The sequence below is a fragment of the Trachypithecus francoisi genome, unplaced genomic scaffold (genome assembly GCF_009764315.1).
Source record: "Trachypithecus francoisi isolate TF-2019V2 unplaced genomic scaffold, Tfra_2.0 Lachesis_group20, whole genome shotgun sequence".
Taxonomy (NCBI): Eukaryota; Metazoa; Chordata; class Mammalia; order Primates; family Cercopithecidae; genus Trachypithecus; species Trachypithecus francoisi.
Genome location: NW_022681466.1, coordinates 33,578,942 through 33,603,138, shown reverse-complemented (window position 1 = coordinate 33,603,138; position 24,197 = coordinate 33,578,942). Strand labels below are relative to the sequence as shown.

The following is a 24,197-nucleotide window of genomic DNA, read 5'->3' as shown; positions in this document are numbered from 1 at the left end:
AAAAAAAAAAGCCAAAAACAAAAAACAAAAAAAAACCACAATAAGAATATTAAAAAATCTTTTCTTCCTAAGATTTTCTAGGCAACTAGGAAAGAAAGGGGTAAAAACAGTCTGAATGATAATTCAGACTAGCCACATGAGATCAGCTTTCCACATTTGTGAAATATAATCATCATCTCTACTGAATGTTACTGAAAATGAAAACAGGGTAAAATATAATTGCAGAATACTGCTTTAGAAAAACTTTCACAGAATCATATTTAGGTATTTTTCCCATTCACTTCATATAATCTGGATTCATTCATGCCATAGTGTTTATTTATACTTTAAAGTAACAAGTCCACTTGTACACATTGGTTTCACAGCATCAATAAATTTGTACACTTTGAGATTTGTTTCTGGGTTATAATTCTTCCTCTGGTTCTCGTGACCGTTTGCGAGTGCTCAAGGAACCTTCTGTTTGCAATGAACATGCAGAAGTAACAGCAGTATCTCTAAATCCTTGAGGCTGAAAGATAAAAAATATATATACAAATATGATTTAAGAACATTTGAAGACTGATCTTAGAAATATTTTTAAGCAATGAATAAGAAAGCTACTTTATTCTAGGGCTAGGTGCGGTGGCTCACACCTGTAATCCCAGCACTTTGGGAGGCCGAGGAGGGTGGATCACAAGGTCAGGAGTTCAAGACCAGCCTGGCCAACATGGTGACCTCCCATCTCTACCAAAAATATAAAAATTAGCTGGGCGTGGTGGCGCACACCTCTAGTCCCAGCTACTCTGGAGACTGAGGCAGGAGAATCGCTTGAACCTGGGAGGTGGAAGTTGCAGTGAGCCGAGATTGTGCCACTGCACTCTAGCCTGGGCGAAAGAGCGAGACTTTGTCTCCAAAAAAAAAGAAAGTTCTTGAGATAGAAATTTATCAACCACTGTGAATAAAGAGGATAAACTTCACGGATAGGTGCCTAAGCCCGGGTTATATTAAGAGTATTTTATATATACTTATTTATACACTTGCATACACACACACAGAAATAACATTGCATTATAAAAATGTTCTGTAAAGGACAATCCTAACAAACTTTACGATAGCTTTGTTAGAAGAAGTAAAAGGAAATAACCTAAGTCTTAGGTACTTTACAGATTTATTTTCATAATTAAATACTCTAAAGTTTTCCATCTAGGATATTTCTCTCTTTTTCTTTTCCAGCTAGGCTATACACCTGGGCAGTGCAAAACTAAGTGGATAATTCCGTTTCAGAATCTCTATTTCTGTTTATGTCCTTATAAAAATGAGATAAAGCCTGGCCTGGTGGCTCACGCCTGTAATCCTAGAACTTTGGAAGATTGAGGAGGGCGAATCACTTGAGGTCAGGAGTTTGAGACTAGTCTGGCCAACATTGCGAAACTCCGTCTCTACTGAAAACACAAAAATTAGCCAGGCGTGGTAGCATACACCTATAATCCCAGCTACTAGGGAGGCTGAGGCAGGAGAATTGCTTAAACCAGTAGGGCAGAGGTTGCAGTGAGCCAAGATTGTGCCACTATACTCCAGCCTGTGCGACAGAGACAGACTCCATCTCAAAAAAAAAAAAGACATGCCAAAAATATATTTGGCTCAACACTATTGATAAATATGTATATTTCATCCAGAAAATGTGTGTTCTATGATGTAAATTCACAGAAAAATTAACATCTTAAAGTGGGCTATATTTGGTGGCTACAATAGATCTATAATACCTACAGACCAAAATAAATAATGTTAGTATTTTTTCTTTTCTGGAAATCTTCAACAACTTTCACTTTAAAGATGTTTAATATCCTGACATTACATATGGCATGGAACACACTACCCCAAAATAAGTATTTCCTCTGTTCTTAAGAATAAATTTCAGTCCATTTGTGACTACAATATTCTGTATACACTACTATTTTGGGGACAATGTTCTAAGCATCAAAAGCTGTCCTCAAATATGCTTGCTGCCTACAGAAGTTAACAGAAGCAAGTTGTAAATTCTCTCTTTAGATAATTACTGCCCATCAATATCAAAATCCCACTCTAATCAAATAACACTGACTTTGATTTGAAACAGTACTGTGGATTCCTTCTGGCTGGGTGACTTGCACAATGTTGCCAACCTGCTTAAAGAAAAAGAATACATACATACAAACACATGAACTTAATTAATTAAAAGTTCAGATGACAAAACTCATAATTTAAATGTATAGGTTTATTATATTAATAATTCTATTATTCTTCTCTAAGAACACAAAAAAGAGAAATATTAAAAATACACCCTTCAAATACCCATACGTATATGAGTTTATAAGAAATTTTAAAGCAATGTAAAAGTCCAATCAATGACTGATTCAAATAAATTATTTTATATATGATGAGATATTACTTATGCTAAAAACTAAAGGTGGAAGAAAATATTCAAAGAGATAGGAAAGTATTAATAATATACTAAATAACAGTTATACCATATAATCCCATATTTGTAAGTATGTATATACACATCTAAAAAAATTGATAGAAGACTACAATCAAAAACTTAACAGTTGTTATCACAAGGTAAAGATTGCTTGCTTATATTTTCCAAACTGTCTGCAGTAATCATGTTTTTTTCATTATTGCTGAAGAATTATGTTAATTTCTTATACTACAAATGAGAAACACTTACTCATATTACACCAATAAAAATAGCTAGGAAGACATTGTTTTAAAATGATGCAGCCAGGCATGGTGGCTCATGTCTGTAATCCCACCTCTTTAGGAGGGCAAGGCATGAGGATCACTTGAGACCAGGAGTTTGAAGCCATCCTGGGCAACAGAGTGAGACCCTCATCTCTATAATAATAATATAAAATGATTATGTCCCAAAAATAAGTCATGACAGAACAAGATCTGCTTAGGTGGGATTTTACTATATATATATTTTTTAATTAATTAATTAATTATTTATTTTGAGACAGAGTCTCGCTCTGTCACTCAGGCTGGAGTGCAGGGGCACAATCTCGGCTCACTGCAAGCTCCGCCTCCCAGGTTCACGCCATTCTCCTGCCTCAGCCTCCTGAGTAGCTGGGACTACAGGCGCCTGCCACCACGCCCGGCTAATTTTTTGTATTTTTAGTAGAGATGGGGTTTCATCATGTTAGCCAAGATGGTCTCGATCTCCTGACCTCATGATCCGCCCACCTCGGCCTCCCAAAGTGCTGGGATTACAGGCGTGAGCCACTGCACCCGGCCGATTTTACTATGTTTTATACAAGGTAATATAAAACTGAAAGCTAAAAGTAGCTGAGAAATAAAATTCTAAGCTCTTATTAACTATAGTCAAGTACTGTAACGCAACAAATATAAACAAAAACCTTTCAAATTGCTTTTTGGCTGGGCGCAGTGGCTCACACCTGTAATCCCAGCACTTTGGGAGGCCAAGGCAGGCAGATCACCTGAGGTCAGGAGTTGGACACCAGCCTGACCAACATGGAGAAACCCTGTCTCCACTAAAATTACAAAATTAGCAGGGCTTGGTGGCGCATGCCTGTAATCCCAGCTACTCGGGAGGCTGCGGCAGGAGAAATCGCTTGAACCTCAGAGGCGGAGGTTGTGGTGAGCCGAGATCACACCATTGCACTCCAGCCTGCGCAAAAAGAGTGAAACTCCATCTCAAAAAAAAAAAAAACCCACAAAAAACTGCTTTTAAGAATTACTTTAAAACTGATACACTGTAACTTATTCACAATAGCCAGAGGTAGAAGCACCCACGTGTGCATCCACAGATGAATCAACAAAATGTGGTATGTACATACAACAGAATATTCAGACTTAAGGAAGAAAATTCTGACACATGCTACAACATAAATGAGCCCTGAAGACATTATACTAAGTGAAATAAGCGAGTCACACCAGAACAAATATTATATAATTCCAATTATATGGGGTAGATAGAGGAGTCAAATTCAGAGACAGAAGGTAGAATGGCTGGTGATTGTCAGGACCTGGGGGTAAAAAAGAACGAGAGTTAGCATTTAATGGGTACAGAGTTTCAGTATGGGAAGATGAAAAAGTTCTGAAAATGGATGATGATGGTTACACAATATGAATGTACTTAATGCCAGTGAACTGTATGTAAACATAAAGTGGTAAGTTTTATGTTATATATATATTTTAGCACAATGTGATAAAACTGAAATAAAAAATACAGATTCTAACCTAGAGGAAAATAAGATTCTCAGAGTTATAAGTGTCATTTATTTACACAAAATAGAATGATTTGTTTTCAAAGACAATTCAAAAAGTACATTTTGGCTATGATTTGTTACTCTCTTAATTTTGAAATTGCCCCTCTTCTCAGACACAATTCAAAAGAAAAACAGAGACCAAAATACAGCCGAATCCAAAATGTCCTATACTCCATAATTGCAACTTTAAACATAAACAAAATAACTGCTAATATGTAATACAAGAATAGCTATGTTGAGGCCGGGTGCGGTGGCTCACGCCTGTAATCCCAGCACTTTGGGAGGCCACGGCAGGCAGATCACGAGATCAGGAGTTCAAGACCAGCCTGGCCAACATGGTGAAACCCCGTCTCTACTAAAGATACAAAAAAAAAAAAAAAAAATTAGCTAGGCCTGGTGGCACGCACCTGTAATACCAGCTACTCAGGAGGCCGAGGTAAGAGAATCACTTGAACTGGGGAGGCGGAGGTTGCAGTGAGCCAAGATCGTGCCTCTGTACTCCAGTCTGGGCAACAGGCCGAGACTCAGTCTCACAAAAAAAAAAAAAAAAAAGAATAGCTGTGTCAAGTAGAATTACAAACTTTTATAATTCTTTAGGGTTGATAATCTATCTGTAATGGAAACATTCACAGAAAAAGAGAGGCAAGGTGTATTTTAACTTGCCTTAATAGGAAATGATTTTTTGAATGACAAAAGTCAGCTAACTTTCTGAAAAACTGTATCTAAATCACCTCATATCAACGGTATGTCCAAATAAGGTACCTAGTACATTTATCCTGAGGAAATTATTAAAAAGTGATAAGCTTTTAGGAAGCATTTACATGCTTATTAAGAATCCTAAAGTCGGCTGGGCGCAGTGGCTCATGTCTATAATCCAGCACTTTGGGAGGCTGAGGTGGGCAGGTCACTTGAGGTCAGGCATTCGAGACCAGCCTGGTCAAAATGGTGAAACCCTGTCTCTACTAAAAATACAGAAGTTAGCCAAGTGTGGTGGCGCATGCCTATAATCCCAGCTACTTGGGAGGCTGAGGCAGGAGAATCGCTTGAATCAGGGAGGTGGATGTTGCAGGGAGCCGGTATCGCGCCACTGCACTCCAGCCTGGGTGACAGAGTGAGACTCCATCTCAAAAAACAAACAAAAAAAGAATCCTAAAGTCAAAAGGGCATTAATTATTCAGGTTGAAAATCATCCTCAGGCCGGGCGCAGTGGCTCACACCTGTAATCCCAGCCCTTTGGGAGACCAAGGTGGATCACCTGAGGTCGGGAGTTGGAGACCAGCCTGACCAACATGGAGAAACCTCGTCTCTACTAAAAATACAAAAAATTAGCCAGGCATGGTGGTGCATGCCTGTAATCCCAGCTACTTGGGAGGCTGAGGCAGAAGAATTGATTGAACCCGGGAGGCCAAGGTTGTGGTGAGCTGAGATCGCGCCATTGCACTCCAGCCTAGGCAACAAGAGCGAAACTCCATCTCAAAAAAAAAAAAAAAAAAAAAAAGTCCTTAAATTTCTAGGTAAAAATACCATTTTTATGCATCATGTCTCTTTAGAGATCTTTTTAAATGAAAACTAAACCAAAGAATCACTTGGCTCATGGCCCCAGTTGAGATGTAGCTTAACATATGGCTGAACTACATAGCTTGGGTCAGGAAGAAATAAGACAGAAGCACAATTTGTGCTCTAAAACTGAGCACACATATGAAACACTATGTGGGGGTGTTGATTTATTACTCCACTCTACCACCAGATCGTCTTGGCAAAGAGTAGTGTAATTCTGAATAATCTTGGCTGCGTATAATCATGAATATGCAAATTGGAGGAAAACCCACATAATAAAGGACACAGACAAAAGTATTTCTTTTAATAACTGTTGGAATATTATTCCATCATTAGTCTAAGGGTAAAAATCAGGTATTACTGGTGAAGGACAGGGGCTGGGGCATGAAACAGTACACCTAAGTTCAATTCCTAATATAAATTTGGCTATTCAAGATTTTTAGTTTCTGGACGGGTGCTGTGGCTCACGCCTATAATCTCAGCACTTTGGGAGGCCAAGGTAGGTGGACTGCCTGAGCTTAGGAGTTTGAGACCAGCCTGGGCAACATGGCGAAACCCCATCTCTACAAAAATTAGCTGGGTGTGGTGGTACATGCCTGTGGTCCCAGCTACTTGGGAGGCTGAGGCGGGAGGACTGCTTGAGCCCAGGAGGTTGAGGCTACAGTGAGCTGAGATCGCACCACTGCACTCTAGCCTGGGCAACAGAGTAAGACCCGGTCTCAAAAAAAAAAAAAGATTTTTATTCTTCTTCACCAAATGAAAAATGTTCATTTTTATGACTATTTTTCACTGATAATGAATTTCTATTTCCATCCTTTAAAAATAAACTAAAATTTAAAAAGCATAAAAGCATACAAAATTTCATCCAACTTTTTTTTTTTGAGACAGAGTCTCACTCTGCTGTCCAGGCTGGAGTGCAGTGGTTCAATCTTGGCTCACTGCAACCTCTGCCTCCCAGGTTCAAGCGATTCTCCTACCTCAGCCTCCCGAGTAGCTGGGATTACAGGTGCCCGCCACCATGCCTGGCTAATTTTTTTGTATTTTTAGTAGAGACAGGATTTCCCCATATTGGCCAAGGCTGGTCTCGAACTCCCAACCTCAAGTGATCCACTGCCTTGGCCTCCCAAAGTGCTGGGATTACAGGTGTCAGCCACCACGCCCGGCCTCATTTAACTTTTTTTTTTTTTTTAATATCTTAGAGATGGGGTCCCATTTTGTGGCCCAGCCTGGAGCGTAATAGCACAATCATAGCTCACTGCTACCCTGACTTCCTGGGCTCAAGCGGTTTTCCCAACCCTGGCCTCCCAAATAGCTAGAATTATAGGTGCCCACCACCACGCCCAGCTAATTTTTTATTTATCTATAGAGGTGGTGTCTTGCCATTTTGGTCAGACTGTTCTCCAACTTTTGGGCTCAAGCTCATGCAACTTTAACAACTTAAAGATGACAGGTTTCAAATGATAAAGAGCAAAACTACTTCAATTCTATTAAATGACGTCAATTTATTTTTATTACATAAAGTATGTACATTATTTATCATATATCCACAGCCTGGAAAAAAAAAGTTTGAAGAAAAAAGATTTTACCTAAAAAAAGGAATAAGCTACATATTCAGATTGGCTGGCAATCAATGCAATACTACAATTACCTTCTAGAAACAGTTATCATAGAAGAAAAGAAATGAACTCATTATTATTTATTTATTTTTTTTTTTGAGATGGAGTCTCGCTCTGTCGCCCAGGCTGGAGTGCAGTGGCGCGATCTCGGCTCACTGCAAGCTCCGCCCCCCGGGTTCACGCCATTCTCCTGTCTCAGCCTCCCGAGTAGCTGGGACTACAGGTGCCCGCCACCTCACCCGGCTAGTTTTTCATATTGTTTAGTAGAGACGGGGTTTCACCGTGTTAGCCAGGATGGTTTCGATCTCCTGACCTCGTGATCCGCCCGTCTCGGCCTCCCAAAGTGCTGGGATTACAGGCTTGAGCCACTGCGCCTGGCCTAAATGAACTCTATTATAAAGTCAGCTATGGCTGGGTGTGGTGGCTCACGCCTGTAATCCCAGCACTTTGGGAGGCCGAGGTGGGAAGGTCACTTGAGGTCAGGAGTTCAAGACCAGCCTGGCCAACATAGAGAAAACCCATCTCTACTAAAAATACAAAATTAGCAAGGCGTGGTGGCAGGCGCCTATAATATCAGCTACTCGGGAGGCTGAGACAAGAGAATCACTTGACCCCAGGAGGTGGAGGTTGAAGTGAGCCGAGATCTCGCCATAGCACCCCAGCCTGGGCAAAAAGAGCGAAACTCCCTCTCAAAAAAAAAGAAGTTTATAAAGTCAGCTATAAAATGTAGATAATACTATTTCAGCCTACAGCCATACCACCCTGAATGTGCCTGATCTCATCTGGTAATACTATTTCAAAGAATTATGTGGAAAATAAAATGATAAAATATATATACATACACATACATACATGTATATATACACATATATACATATCTATGTATATATGTATACGTATATACATCTATACGTATTCACATATATACATACACATATATATGTATACATATATATACACACACAGTGCTTTGCACAATAAAGGACAGTTAATAAATATTCAATAAATAGTAGCTATTATTTACTACTTATTCAGTTAACCTTTCTGGGCCTTGGTTTTCTGACTTTTAATAATAATCGGTATAGGTTCTGCAAATAATTATTGAAAAGATTATCTGAAATGTTGTATTTAAAGTGCCTAGTAAAATACCTAGTACAAGCAAGCACTTACTAAAATGACAGTATGAAAAATAAATAAAAATAAAAAAATGATCTTATGAGATGTAGAAAAAATATTATAGAACAGCAGATTTCCCCCAATCTATCTATATTCAATGTTGGTGTTGTACATCATTTTCTTTTTTTGGGGGGGATGGAGTCTCATTCTGCCACCAGGCTGGAGGGCAGTGGCACAATCTTGGCTCACTGCAACCTCTGCCTCCCGGGTTCAAGTGATTCCCCTGCCTCAGCCTCCTGAGTAGCTGGGACTAAAGGCATGTGCCACCATACCCAGCTAACTTTTTATTTTTAATAGAGACAGGGTTTCACCATGTTGGCCAGGATGGTCTTGATCTCCTGACCTCATGATCCACCTCCCTCAGCCTCCCAAAGTGCTCGGATTACAGGTGTGAACCACTGAGTCCGGCCATGTATTTTATTTTCTAATTTCTTGGGAAGGATTTGTAAGAAGGTGAATTCATAAAAGGTTAACTCATGGTAAGCATGATTTTCTGATCTCTTGGGTACCTTATCAATGCTAACTTCTAGAACTTGACAAAGAAGTCAAAGTTTTCCTCCTGATGAGTTCATAAAAAGATGAAATATCTTGCTCTGCTCCTATTATTTTTCTTCTTAAATGCATTTTATTAGTGAATATTTAATTATAGTCTGAAGAAGACTACTGTATACTAGCTCAGGTGTAATTCCTATGAAAAAATAAATGATGGAATGTGCTTTACAGAATAACCTAAAACGGGGAAAGTATAAACAATATGTTCAAAAGACTCTCAGCTGGAGAACTGTTGCCAAATCTTTACAATAAGGTTTGGTGCCAAGAAAAGAACTCCTTTTGTGGCTCTAGTATACAGCAACTTAACTCACAAAACTAGGGGAACTATCTTAAATTGTGATCATAGAAAAAAAATTAGGGGGAGGATTTACCAGACATATTGGTTTAAAGTAAAAAATTTGTTTAAATTAGGGGGAGACAGTCAATAGTAAAGCACTATGTACTGTGGGGAAAAAACGTTACCTGAGCTCTTTGCAAATACCATTTTTAAAGAAGACACAAACTGCACGATCAGTTGCAAAAGATACATACAGAAGTGTAATCGATTCTGTTATGATCTTCGGGTCCGCAAAACCTAACTTGGTCAGGCAGGATTTTTTTCAGTTTGTAGAACAACAAAGAAATACAGATTAAAAAATAGACGATTTCACTGGCTAGGCCCAATATGTATTTAAGTGACCCTTTATTCCATCTTTACCCACATGCCTTTTAATTTCTCCCTTTATTAGAACATTTCCAAACCAAGACCTCTAGGTTATACTAATTAATCACAAAGCAGAGAGGCTAGTATAAATCTGACATTTTCTAGAAGTATAGAAAAGACTTCACTGCTTTCAATGGCCTATTTTCAAGAAAATAAAAGCTGGTTTGTTCACTTGCTCAGCAGCTTTAAAAACAAATACAAAGATTTCATGCTGCCATACTTTTAAAGAACAATACTTGTGAAATGCAGGTAAGTAACTGGATAATAAAAGCCGGAGAGCAAAATACAAAATGAAAAAAAAAAGACACAATTTCATACAAGAAATACACTAAGCAACTAAGAAAAACCATTTATGTTCCAAATAAATTAATTTTAAAGCTAACCTCAACAATTTTCCTTTTGTCCTGATTTTGTTCTTTTTTTTCAGTCTCTTTCAGGAACACAGAGTACTCACCTCCTTCTACATGGCTAATAAATTATTTCAAAGAGCTTTAGAAAATGGCATTCCTTGGCCACCTACTCATTTCAGGTGCATGCGCCCCATCATTTAAATATTTCAGAGAATTTCCTATGTAGCTAAATATGCAGTAATAACAGCACATTTCTATGTTTGCTCTAGGTGATATCAGACAAGGCAACAAAAATGTTACTTCATGGGTCACTGTATATCTCATCCACAGGACTAGCTCTAAGAAACCTGTAAGTGTTCATTCAGTGTAATTAACCCAATATTCAGAATTATTAACTTGTTTCTATACTGACCTTTGCTTTTGGTCCCAATGAAAGATTAGCCGTATTGTAGCAGCATGTCCCCAACTTTCCCCTAAGAGTAAAGAACATAATAACTGTATATTGCCTTACTAACTTGGTTATACATTTCTCAGAATGCCTCTGATCAAACATAATCTTACTCTACTTAACATAACAAAAATTTACTTGCTTTCAGAAAACCTGGAAAATGAGTAATATCCTGAGATTACAAGATTTTTACCAATCTAGGGAAATACTGCAAATCATTATTCTCTATTTGCTTTTAGAAAACGTTATTGTCTGAGTCCATATGTGTGTCAATTTTCTGTATCATCAAGCCTAACATATTTCTGACCTCCAGAAGAAAAGTAAAAACTCTGGTAAAATATTCTTTTTTTTTTTGACATCAACAGAATATGTAATTAAGTTGTGGCATATTCGTGTCATGGAAATGAACTACACTGTCATACAACAACATGGATGAATCCAAAAATAATAATGAGCAGAAGTTGTCAGTCATATACAGTATAATTCTATTTATATAAAAGCTATAAATAAGCAACTGTTGGGGATATACAGACAGTAAAATCTATAAAAGCTAGGTGACAATTACGCAAAATTCAGGACAGTGGTTGCCTCTTTGGGGGAGAGTATATGAGGCTCCTGGGGTGTGGTAATGTTCCATTTGTCAGTGTGAGCAATGGGCACCTGGACATTTATTATTGTTCTTCTAAATACACATTTTCATTTGTATATTCTATTTCACATTAAAAAGAAAAAAAGACCCAAAAAAAGCATTAAGTGTAACTCAAGATTTAAGCAATGGTGCTTGGGAGTACTATCATATTATGCAGACACAGTGCAAGGAAATTAAAAGGTGGATATATAATTTGTGAGGCAGAGATGATGGGCTCAGGATTGGACAAACTGAGCTCCTGAAACACAAGACTTTTATTATTAGTCATATTAGGTGTGAAACTCCCCTGAGATCACCATTTGCTTTTATGCTAGATTTGGAGGGCAAAGAGGGCAGTTGAACTCAGCAATTTACGTGTCTAGCACTGAAAATCTTCAGGGTAAACAATTACTAATAGGTGATATGTTAGGTTACCTCTCAGTTCCACTTGGCTCAAAGGGTTTGTCATTACCCTACTGATTTGCACTTTTTTTTTTTTTTTTTGAGACGGAGTCTCGCTCTGTCTCCCGGGCTGGAGTGCAGTGGCCGGATCTCAGCTCACTGCAAGCTCCGCCTCCCGGGTTTACGCCATTCTCCTGCCTCAGCCTCCCGAGTAGCTGGGACTACAGGCGCCCGCCACCTCGCCCGGCTAGTTTTTTGTATTTTTTAGTAGAGACGGGGTTTCACCATGTTAGCCAGGATGGTCTCGATCTCCTGACCTCGTGATCCGCCCGTCTCGGCCTCCCAAAGTGCTGGGATTACAGGCTTGAGCCACCGCGCCCGGCCTGATTTGCACTTCTAAGTCTTCTGCCTGTTGCATTCTGATGATCCATTTCTACGCAAGACACAGAATCTAAAGCTGAGACATAGCAATAGAAGACCAAAAAACAGACACAGCAACAAAGTTTGCATGAAGCAAATCAGGAGGGTAGGAATGAGATTTTGATGTGCATCCTGGCCAAATTCCAGAACTAGCAAAGAGAGGGCCGGTTTCTAATTCCAATCACAACAAATTCAGCCGTCTTATTTTTACACAGAAGTGGTCTATGTTGATTTTTAAATCTCTTTAAGGGATTAGGGAGCCTCTGAAATATAAAGGAAACTAAACTGATAGTAATGTAAAATGAGCAGTGACCTATCATACCAGCAAACACTGTCAAAAACAGAAAGCTAATGGTGGGACTGAAGTCTAGAATACAGGAGTTATGTTTATCCAGTGCTGCACTGTACAACAGGGCAGTCACTTGCCACATGTGGCAATTTAAATTTAAGTAAAATTCAATTAAACATTCCTTTCCACAGCTGCACTAGCCACATTTTAAATGCCTCAATAGCCACATGTAGCAAGGGCTACTGCACTGAAGAGCACAGACATAGAACATTTCTATCATAACTGAAAGTTATATTGAACAATATCCTAGCAATATCCAGGATAAAGGGTGTTCTGCTAGTAAAGTAAGGTAGGCATCAGAATTTTCACAACTTAAGCATAACATTCCTGAGGGCATCCATTTCCATTTATTTGTTTCTCTGCTCACCAACACTGAACCCCTGCTTTCCCAACTTTCTGGTATCTGGGAAGAAAATAAACTGACTAGAAAACATAAATTTCACTCTGCTTGACAATTGTAATTCTCACTAAATTTATAAATTTGCTTTCTGATTTATCATGGCGTGCTGAAAGAATGAGTTTGAGAAAGGCTGAGTTTGATTACCCCTGAGTGGATCCAAACATTAGGAAGCTCTTAATTAAATGGGTGATAGAAAGTGACAAAAAGAGCTGGAAGACACATGAGAGACTATTACACTCCCTTCCCTAACCTTCCTCCTTTTCATCCTGCTCACCTGGGCCAGGTTAGAATCCATCCTTTGTACAGTACCCTGTACCTTTCTATTGTAACCTTTACGACATTATCTGTTTATAGAATGATCTATGCCATTAGTTGAAAACTAGTCCAGGGCAGAAACTTTTTTTTTTTTTTTTTTTTATTTTTTTTTTGAGACGGAGTCTGGCTCTGTCGCCCAGGCTGGAGTGCGGTGGCCGGATCTCAGCTCACTGCAAGCTCCGCCTCCCAGGTTCACGCCATTCTCCTGCCTCCGCCTCCCAAGTAGCTGGGACTACAGGCGCCCGCCTCCTCGCCCGGCTAGTTTTTTGTATTCTTTAGTAGAGACGGGGTTTCACCTTAGTACCAGGATGGTCTCGATCTCCTGACCTTGTGATCCGCCCGTCTCGGCCTCCCAAAGTGCTGGGATTACAGGCTTGAGCCACCGTGCCCGGCCTTTTTTTTTTTTTTTGAGACAGAGTTTTGTTCTTGTTGCCCAGGCTGGAGTGCAATGGCGCAATCTCAGCTTACTACAACCTCTGCCTCCCAGGTTCAAGCGATTCTCCTGCCTCAGCCTCCCGAGTAGCTGGGATCACAGGAATGTGCCACTGCACCCAGCTAATTTTGTATTTTTAGTAGAGACGGGGTTTCTCCATGTTAGTCAGGCTAGTCTCAAACTCCTGAGCTCAGGTGATCCACCTACCTCGGCCTCCCAAAGTGCTGGGATTACAGGCATGAGCCACCGTGCCTGGCCAAAACTCTGGTAGAATATTCTTTAAGATTTTAGTGGAAATAAACCTTGAAGCATTGCATTCTAACAAAACCACGATATTCACTGTAGTGTGATTGTATTTAAGTGGATTCATCCTTCCTTCTCTCTAACACTGTGAACTCCCTGGGGGCAAGAATTTTGACACAATAGTTGCCAGACAGTAGATACGCATTTTTTTAAGAGTCTTACTCTGTCCCCCAGGCTGGAGTGCAGTGGCACGATCCCAGCACACTGCAGCCTGCGCCTCCCAGGTTCAAGCAATTCTCATTCCTCAGCCTCCCAAGTAGGGGGGATTACAAGTATGCGCCACCATGTCCGGCTAATTTTTTGTATTTTTAGGAGAGACAGGGTTTCACCATGTTGGCCAGGCCGGTCTTGAACTCCTGGTCTCAAGTGATCCACCTCGGCCTCCCAAGGTGTTGGGATTACAGGTGTGAGAGTCTGTGTCTGGCCACTCAATAAATGTTAAATAACTAAAAGGAACAGCCAGTATTTAAGGGTACTGTGCTTAGTGCTAAGATTAACCAGTGAACAAGACAAATACAGTCTGCTTTCATGAAGCTATAGTATTCAATGAGAATCAAATGAAAGAGATAAGAAAAACTATGATTAACTAAAATGTTTATCTGGAGAATCAAATGAAAGAGATAAGAAAAACTGTGATTAACTAAAATGTTTATCTGATTAATTACCCACCTAATGCAGGAACGAGCAAGGCCTGATTTTTATCAATCTTTGTTGTCATCTGATTGGTTAAAATTACCTACAAAAACAAAATGTAAGAAAATTAGGTGAGTCTCCTTAAAAATTATCAAGTAGACCAGCCTTGCCAAGATTGTGAAACCCCATCTCTACTAAAAATACAAAAATTAGCCAGGCATGGTGGCATGGACCTGTAATCCCAGCTACTCGGGAGGCTGAGGCAGAAGAATAACTTGAACCTGGGGCAGGCAGAGGTTACAGTGAGCCAAGATCAGTCCACTTCACTCCAGCCTGGACAAAAGAGCGAAACTCTGTCTCACTAAATAAATAAATAAATACATAAATACATAAATAATCAAGTAAACAGTCTTGTGATTTTAGTAATCTGAAAATAATCTACCTATTATAGACAGCCATTTAAGTAATACAAATTTTTCTGATAAAAAATTTTTAAAATATACCCATAAAAAGATGTAGTTATCTGAAAATATGATTCTACTGATCATAAAATATTTTATTTTCATACTTTAGAGAGGAGGTCTTGCTATGTTGCCCAGGTTGTCCTTGAAGTCCTAGACTCACAGATCTTCCCACCTCAGCCTCTTGAATAGCTGGGACTAAAGGTGTTTGCCAAATCTAGCTCATAAAACTCTTTTTTTCCTTTTCAAAGAGACAGGGTCTTGCTATGTTGCCCAGGCTGATCTTGAACTCCTGGGCTCACACAATCCTCCTGCCTCAGCCTCTCAAAGTGCTGGGATTACAGGCATAAGCCACTGTACCTGACCTATAAAAAACTTTTTAAAAAATTAGCTGGGCATGGTGGTGCACAACTGTAGTTACTCAGGAGGCTGAGGTAGGAGAATTGCTTGAGCCCAGGAGGTTGAGGCAGCATTGAGCCATGATCCTGTCACCGTACTCCAGCCTGGCGAACAAGTAAGACCTTGTCTCAAAAAAGAAAGATTGAGTCTCGCTCTGTTGCCCAGACTGGAGTGCAATGGTGCGATCTCAGCTCACTTCAATCTCCGCCTCCCAGGTTCAAGCAATTCTCCTGCCTCAGCCTCCCAAGTAGCTACGATTACAGGTGCCTGCCACCATGCCTGGCTAATTTTTGCATTTTTAGTAAAGACGGGATTTTAATATGTTGGCCAGCCTGTTCTAGAACTCCTGACCTCAAGTGATCCACCCACCTCAGCCTCCCAAAGGGCTGGGATTATAAGCATGAGTCACTGTGCCTGGCCTGAGTCCATGTTCTTTATCATTATTGCCACCCTAGAATATTTTTATTGAAAGGAATATGAAATCCCTAATAAATACCTCAGTGTTTATACTTTTAGGAAGGAGGCAAATATAGTATTACTGTTTATAATTTTATAGGAAAAAAGGAAACTGAGGCAACAAATTATGAGAAGAGACTTAAAACTCATTTTAAAAAGTACAATATAAGTAGATGGACTAGGAAAAAAAAAATCCTAGTAGTCAGGTCAAATGACTCCAAATTATGATTATGCTAGTTGGCTAGTAACAGCCACAGGTGTTGCTTTGCAACTCACAGATGGCCCTCCAGGTTTCATATTGCTAATTCTCTTTGTATAAATACTGACCTACAAAAAAGGTTCCAGGTTTTGAAAGACAGTAATTTTAAATAAAAGCAAGGAAAACAAAAGTGTTTAAGGCTGGCTTAACATAGAAGTCAGATCTGTTATCTTTCCACCCAAAAATCTCCAGAAATGGTTACTTTATACGCTCTTCTAATACATATCTTCCCTCCAGAAAAAAGAGTTAATATTGCAAACTAAAACTGATAACGAAATTCTTTGAAAAGCAGTAAGAAAAAGGTGTCTGCTCTGAAAATGAGTATTTTATTTTATTTTATTTTATTTATTTATTTTTTTTTAAATTTTTTTTTGAGGCAGAGTCTCGCTCTGTCTCCCGGGCTGGAGTGCAGTGGCCAGATCTCAGCTCACTGCAAGCTCCGCCTCCCGGGTTTACGCCATTCTCCTGCCTCAGCCTCCCCAGTAGCTGGGACTACAGGCGCCCGCCACCTCGCCCAGCTAGTTTTTGTATTTTTAGTAGAGACGGGGTTTCACCGTGTTAGCCAGGATGGTCTCGATCTCCTGACCTCGTGATCCGCCCGTCTCGGCCTCCCAAAGTGCTGGGATTACAGGCTTGAGCCACCGCGCCCGGCCAAAAAAAAAAAAAAAGAAAAAAAAAGAAAACTGAAAAACAGCCCAGGAGCGGTGGCTCATGCCTATAATTCCAGCACTTTGGGAGGCCAAGGCAGGCAGATCACCTGAGGTCAAGAGTTCGAGACCAGTCTGGCCAACATGGCGATACCCCATCTCTACCAAAAACACAAAAATTTAGCTGGACATTGGGGCGGGCACCTGTAACCCCAGCTACTTGGGAGGCTGAGGCATGAGAATCGCTTAAATCCAGGAGGCGGAGGTTGCAGTGAGCCAAGACTGTACCATTGCACTCCAGCCTGGGCAACGAGAGCAAGACTCCATCGCAAAAAAAAAGAAAAAGAAAAAGAAAACTGAGAAAGAAACAAAAGGTTGTTTGGCTGTTCCCATTGCAGTGGTAACACCCTAACATTTCTGTTTGGCCACAAAGGAGAAATCTGTGATCCACCTAGATCTCAATTAGAAACCAAGTGGATGACAAGATTTTCTTCTAGTTCCCCTCCCCTTACATGCCATAGGGCATTCTCCATTTGTTACCTCTCACTAGGCACCTTAGAAAAAGCTAAGCAGGAATTTAAATTGGAAGCTTTTCTTTCTTTCTTTTTTTTGAGACAAGGTCTCACTCTGTTGCTCAGGCTGGAGTACAATGGCATGATCTTGGCTCACTGCAACCTCCGCCTCTTGGGTTCAAGTGATTCCCCTGCCTCAGCCTCCTGAGTAGCTGGGATTACAGGTGTGAGCCACCACGCCTGGTTAAGTTTATATTTTTAGTAGAGATGGGATTTCTCCATGTTAGTCAGGCTGATCTCAAACTCCCAACCTCAGGTGATCTGCCCACCTCGGCCTCCCAAAGTGGTAGGATTACAGGCATGAGCCACCACACTCGGCCAGCAGCTTTTCTTTTTTTTTTTTTTTGAGACGGAGTCTCGCTCTGTCGCCCAGGCTGGAGTGCAGTGGCGCGATCTCGGCTCACTGCAAGCTCCGCCTCCCGGGTTCCCGCCATTCTCCTGCCTCAGCCTCCCGAGTAGCTGGGACTACAGGCGCCCACCACCTCGCCCGGCTAGTTTTTTTGTATTTTTTAGTAGAGACGGGGTTTCACCGTGTTAGCCAGGATGGTCTCGATCTCCTGACCTAGTGATCCGCCCATCTCGGCCTCCCAAAGTGCTGGGATTACAGGCTTGAGCCACCTTGCCCGGCCAGCTTTTCTTAAGAGTATTTTTTAGAAATGGGGTCTCACCCTGTCACCCAGGCTGGGGTGCAACGACACAATCATAGCTTACTGCAGCCTTGAAGTCCTGGGCTCAAACAATCTTCCTGCCTCAGCTTCCCTAGTAGCTAGAACTATAGGCAAGCACCACCATGCCTAACTAATTTTTAAATTATTTGTAGAGACAATGTTGCCCAGACTAACCTCGAACTCCTGGCCTCAAGTGATCCTCCCACCTTGGCCTCCCAAAGTGCTGGGATTATAGGCATGAGCCACTGTGCCTGGCCCGCTTGTAGCTTTAAAAAGTTAAATTAGCCGGGCGTGGTGGCTCACGCCTGTAATCCCAACACTTTGGGAGCCGAGGTGGGCAGATCATGAGATCAGGAGATCAAGACCATTCTGGCTAATACGTCTCTACTAAAAATACAAAAAATTAGCCAGGCGTGGTGGCGTGTGCATATAGTCCCAGCTACTCGGGAGGCTGAGGCAGGAGAATTGCTTGAACCCGAGAGGAGGTTGCAGTGAGCCAAGATGGTGCCACTGCACTCCAGCCTAGGCGAGAGAGTGAGACTCCATCTCAAAAGAAAGAAAGAAAGAAAGAAGTTAAATTAAAATTATAAAGTCAACAGCTCAGTAGTATTAGCTATATTTCAAGTGCTAAACAGTCATGTAGCTACTGTATGTAGCTACAGTCATGTAGCTAAACAGTCATGTAGCTACTTGCCCAGGCTCAAGTACAGTAGCACAACCTCGGCTCACTGCAACCTCCGCCTCCTGGGTTCAAGTGATTTTCCTGCCTCAGCCTCCCAAGTAGCTAGTATTTCAGGTGCCCGCCACCAGGCTTGGCTAAATTTTGTATTTTTAGTAAAGACAGAGTTTCACTATGTTGGCCAGGCTGGTCTCGAACTCTTGACCTGAGGTGATCCACCCAGCTCGGCCTCCCAAAGTGCTGTGATTACAAGAGTGAGCCACCATACCAGGCCAAAAATTTAAAACAGTAAAGTAACAATCACTTGAAATTATGAACTTCAGAGCTTTAAAAATATTTCTGCCATCCAATGTCCTTCAACCAATGAACAGATAAACAAAATGCTATACATCCATAAAATGCAAAATTATTCACTCATTAAAAAGACACTGATAGGTGCTAAAATACAGATAAACCTTGAAAACATTATGCTAAGTGAAAGAAGTGAGACATAAAAGGCCACATACTGTCTGATCTGCTTATATAAAATGTCAAGAAAAGACAAATTCACAGAAACACAAAGCATACTAGTGGTTGTGAGGGACTGAGGGAGGGTAGAATGGAGAATGACAGTTAATGAAAAGGGTTTTAGTTTTTTTTGAGACAAGAGTTTCGCTCTTGTTGCCCAAGCTGGAGTGTGCAATGGCGCCGTCTTGGCTCACTGCAACCTCCGCCTCCCAGGTTCAAGCGATTTTCCTGCCTCAGCCTCCTGAGTAGCTGAGTAGTAGGTGGGCACCCACCACCACAACCAGCTAATTTTTTTGTAGTTTTAGTAGAGAAAGGGTTTCACCACGTTGGCCAGGCTGGTTGCAAACTCCTGACCTCAGGTGATCCACCCACCTTGGCCTCCCAAAGCGCTGGAACTACAGGGGTGAACCATTGCACCCAGTCGAAAAGAGGGTTTTGTGTTTTTTTTTTAAATCTGGAACTGTGTGTTTCCCAGAACCAGAATTACTTTCTCCATAGAGTACAAAGTTATAGTTGACCATAAGAAAAATTTGCATGAGATTTGAAAAGTGACAGTGAAGGAGCAAACATTTTAAATATTCTGAAATTCATTGTGAGGTGGTTTCTTTTTTGGGGTGATAGAAGTATTCTAAAATTATACAGTGGTGATGTTTGCAAAACTCTGTGGATACACTGAAAATCACTGAATTGTACATGTTGCAAGGATGAATTTTATGGTATATGGATTATGTCATTAAAGCTGTTTAAAAAATTATGCCAATAATAAAAAAAAAAACATTTTTAAAGGACTTTCCCCATATCGATTTGGCAAAGATTTAAAAGATTAGTACCTGGCCAGGCGTGGTGGCTCATGCCTATAATCCCAGCACTTTGGGAGGCCAAGGCGGGCAGATCACCAGGTCAGGAGATCCAGACCATCCTGGCTAACACAGTGAAACCCGTCTCTACTAAAAATATAAAAAATTAGCCAGGCGTGGTGGCATGCGCCTGTAGTCCCAGCTACCCGGGAGGCTGAAGCAGGAGAATCTCTTGAACCCAGGAGGCACAGGTTGCAGTAAGCCGAGATCGAGCCACAGCACTCCAACCTGGGCAACAGAGCGAGACTCCATTTCAAAGACATAAATAAATTAAAAGACTGGTACCCAAAGTTGGTAAAGAGATGGGAAAACAAGAGTTCCCATTCATTGTCGTAGAGACATACTTTGGAGCATAGTTTCTGAGAGTAATTTTATAATATAAAACAAAATGTTCAAAAATCGATTCCTTTGGTTTAATATTTTCACTTTAAGAAATTTATTCTAGGCTAGGTGTGGTGGCTCATGCCTGTAATCGCAGCACTTTGGGAGGCAGAGGAGGGTGGATCACTTGAGGCCAGGAGTTTGAGATCAGCCTGGCCAACATGGTGAAACCCCACCTCTACTAAAAATACAAAAACCAGCCAGGTGTGGTGGTGCATGCCTGTAACCCCAGCTATTTGGGAGACTGTGGAATGAGAAGCTCTTGAACCTGGGAGGCAGAGACTGCAGTGAGCCAAGAGTGTGATGCTGTACTCCAACCTGGGTGACAGAGGAAGACTCTGTCTAAAACAGGAAAAAAAAAAAAGAGAGACAATCAATAAGGAGGTGGTTAAAAAAACTATGCTACAGGCTGTGCACGGTGGCTCATGCCTAGGGAAAGTTGAAGCAGGAGGATCCCTTAAGCCCAGGAGTTCAAGAACAGCCTAGGCAACATAGTGAGACGTCATCTCTACAAAAAACTTATTTATTTATTTATTTTGGAGATAGAGTCTCACTGTGTCTCCCTGGCTGGAGTGCAATGGTATGATCTTGGCTAACTGCAACCTCCACCTCCCGAGTTCAAGTGATTCTCCTGCCTCAGCCTCCCAAGTAGCTAGGACTACAGGTAAGCACCACCATGTCCTGCTAATTTTTGTATTATTAGTAGAGACAAGGTTTCAACATGTTGGCCAGGCTGGTCTTGAACTCCTGACCTCAAGTGATCTGCTCACCCCGGCCTCCCATAGTGGCGGGGTTATAGGTGTGAGCCTCAACGCCCAGCCTCTACAAAAAATTTTTAAAATGACTGGGTGTGGTGGTGTGTGCCTGTAGTCTCAGTTACTCAGGAGGCTGAAGTGAAAGGATTGCTTAAGCCCAGGAGATTGAAGCTACAGTGAACCAAGACCATGCCACTGCACTCTAGCCTGGGTGACAGAGCAAGACTCTGTTTCCAAAAAAAAACCCCAAAAACAAATACAAATACAAAAAAAAACTATGCCACAGTCAAACAACAAAATACTATGCAGTTATTAGCGCAAAGCAGACTTATAAGTAGTGTACATAGAAGAAAAAAAAGTAGTGTACATGGAAAGATGTTCACAATATATTAAGTGAAAAACAGAAAACTGCTTTGCATAATAGCATGTATAATATGACCTCATTTTCATTTCTTTTTGTGTTTTTGAAGACAGAGTCTTGCTCTGCTGCCTAGGCTGGAATGCAGTGGTGCGATCTCAGCTCACTGCAACCTTTGCCTCCCAGCCTCAAGCAATCCTCCTCCCACCTCAGCCTCTCAAGTAGCTAGGACTATGGGTGCGTGCCACTATGCTTGGCTAACGTTTTTTTAAAAATTTGTAGCAATGAGGTCTCACTATATTTCCCAAGCTGGTCTCAAACTCATGGGCTCAAGTGATCCTCCCACCTTGGCCTCCCAAAGTGCTGGGATTACAGGCATGAGCCACTGCGGTGGCATGACCTCTTTTTTTTTTTTTTTGAGATGGAGTCTTGCTCTGTCGCCCAGGCTGGAGTGCAGTGGCGCGATCTCAGAACACTGCAAGCTCTGCCTCCCGGGTTCACGCCATTCTCCTGCCTCAGCCTCCCAAGTAACTGAAATTACAGGTGCCCACCACCATGCCCAGCTAATTTTTTGTATTTCTAGTAGAGACAGGGTTTCACCGTGTTAGCCAGGACGGTCTCGATCTCCTGACCTCATGATCCGCCTGCCTCGGCCTCCCAAAGTGCTGGGATTACAGGCGTGAGCTACCACGTCTGGTCTATGACCTCATTTTCTAAAAAGTAAGTTTGTATATGCGTAAATTCTGCAAAAATATTTACACCAGACAACAATATTTACACCATCTCTGAGTAATGAATAATCGCTTTCTACATTTTTTATTGTTTAGAACTTTTTTTTTTTTTTTTACAAAAAGCATACATAACTTAAAATTTTTCTTTTCTTCTTTTTTTTTTGAGACGGAGTCTTGCTCTCTCACCCAGGCTGGAGTGCAGTGGCACACTCTCGGCTCACTGCAACCTCCGCCTTCTGGGTTCAAACGATTCTCCTGCCTTAGCCTGAGTAGCTGGGATTACAGGCATGCACGACCAAGCCTGACTAATTTTTGTATTTTTAGTAGAGATGGTTTCACCACGTTGGTCAGGCTGGTCTCGAACTGCTGACCTCATGATCCACCCACCTCAGTCTCCCAAAGTGCTGGGATTACAGACGTGAGCTGCCGTGCCTGGCCAATTATTCTTATTTTATGTAATTTTTTTTTTTAGAGATGGGATCAGGCTTTGTTGTCCAGGCTGGCCTCAAACTCCTGGCCTCAGGCGATCCTCCCACTTTGGCCTTCTAAAAGTATTGGGATTACAGGTGTGAGCTACCACATCTGGTCTTAAAATTATAAAATACATTATCAAAAGCCATACATGTTATATATAAGCTAATTGGGAAAAAAACCTTCAAGCAAAGAAATTATAAAGTAAGAAAGGGAAAGTGTGTCCCTAACCCTACAAAATTCCATCCTTTGAAGTAGCCAAGGCTAGGCACAGTGGCTCATGCATGTAATCCTAGCACTTTAGGAGGCAGAGGCTGGCAGATGATCACTTGAGCCCAAGAGTTCATGACCAGCTGGGCAACATGGTGAAAACCCATCTCTACAAAAAAAAAAAAAAAAACAAGGTGAGAGAATCACTTGAGCCCAGGATGTTGAGGCTGCAGTGAGCCCTGACTGCACCACTGCACTTCGTAAGATTCTGTCTCCAAAAACAATAAAAAAGAAGTAGCCACTGTTAATGTTTTGGTCCTTTCAGATCATTCTCTTCATATATACAAATACAAATGCATACATATAATTTTAAGTTTTCTCTAAACTGAGATTACTCTAAATATATTTTATATACAACTTAAATTTCTTCTCAGTAACCTATATGTAAATATCTTCTTCCATGTTAGGACGTTTATATTTACATCACTCTTCTTAAACACTACCTACTATTTGATGTTATTGTTTGGATTGCTTTTTTAGTCAGAAAAGGTGAAGCTATTTCTGTTAAAATAAAAACATAAGGAACTATACAACCCATTAGTCTTGAGTGCCCCCTACTGGAAGCTCTTCACTGATACTAACAAAAGGCTAAATTACAATTAATTTAAGCAAGAAGTAATTCAAACACAGGGCACTATGCTTTTCAGCATATGGCAAAAAATCTGGAAATTAAAAGAAAAAAGTATGCTTTAAAATTATTTTACTGAGAAAGTTCTTTATTTACTTATGATGCATTACAGGTATGCGCTAAGGTCTCTCTAATTAAGGCAAAGACAAAGAAATCAAATTTAGCAGTTTGACCTTACATCTTACTACCAGACAAATGTGTGTATTTGTGTCAGTGGTGAGATGGGGATTCAGGGTGGGAAGTAATGGTGAACAGGTAGTTAAAGAGGAGGTAAAACTTTAAAAAAAAAAATCTTCCCTTCTGAACTGATATATACTTCTCTCCTCACATTTCAAATCTTCAAGAGGTATTTAGCTCTACCTCAAAGCATCTAGGTCATTTACACTAGGTAATGTTTCAATCCATCTGAATCTATGATTACATACCACATAATAATCAAAGACTCAGAGTAGAAGAAAACCTGCGATATTGGAAGAGTTAACCTGAAAAACAAAGTATATTTAAACAAAGAAGACACTGCAGTTAACAAAGGTGGCACTTCTTTATCAAACAAAATCCTTTTTTTT

General features: G+C 40.8%; 1 protein-coding gene across 5 annotated transcripts in view; it reads right to left on the bottom strand.

Moving 5' to 3' along the window:
- Positions 1–296: 296 nt before the first annotated feature.
- RAD51C (RAD51 paralog C) overlaps positions 297–24,197 on the bottom strand; it is a 43,555-nt gene continuing 19,654 nt past the window's right edge. For 2 of the 5 annotated variants that reach the window (XM_033183676.1, XM_033183673.1), the window contains 4 exons: positions 14,569–14,635; positions 10,614–10,674; positions 2,081–2,144; positions 297–508 (listed from right to left, as the gene is read on the bottom strand). In XM_033183676.1, the coding sequence (XP_033039567.1) occupies positions 404–508; positions 2,081–2,144; positions 10,614–10,674; positions 14,569–14,635 (297 nt within the window). In that variant the 3' untranslated portion in view covers positions 297–403. Of the gene's footprint in view, positions 509–1,510; positions 2,145–3,912; positions 4,005–10,613; positions 10,675–14,568; positions 14,636–24,197 lie in introns of those variants that run through there. The other 3 variants (XM_033183675.1, XM_033183672.1, XM_033183677.1) reach the window with 3 other exon arrangements.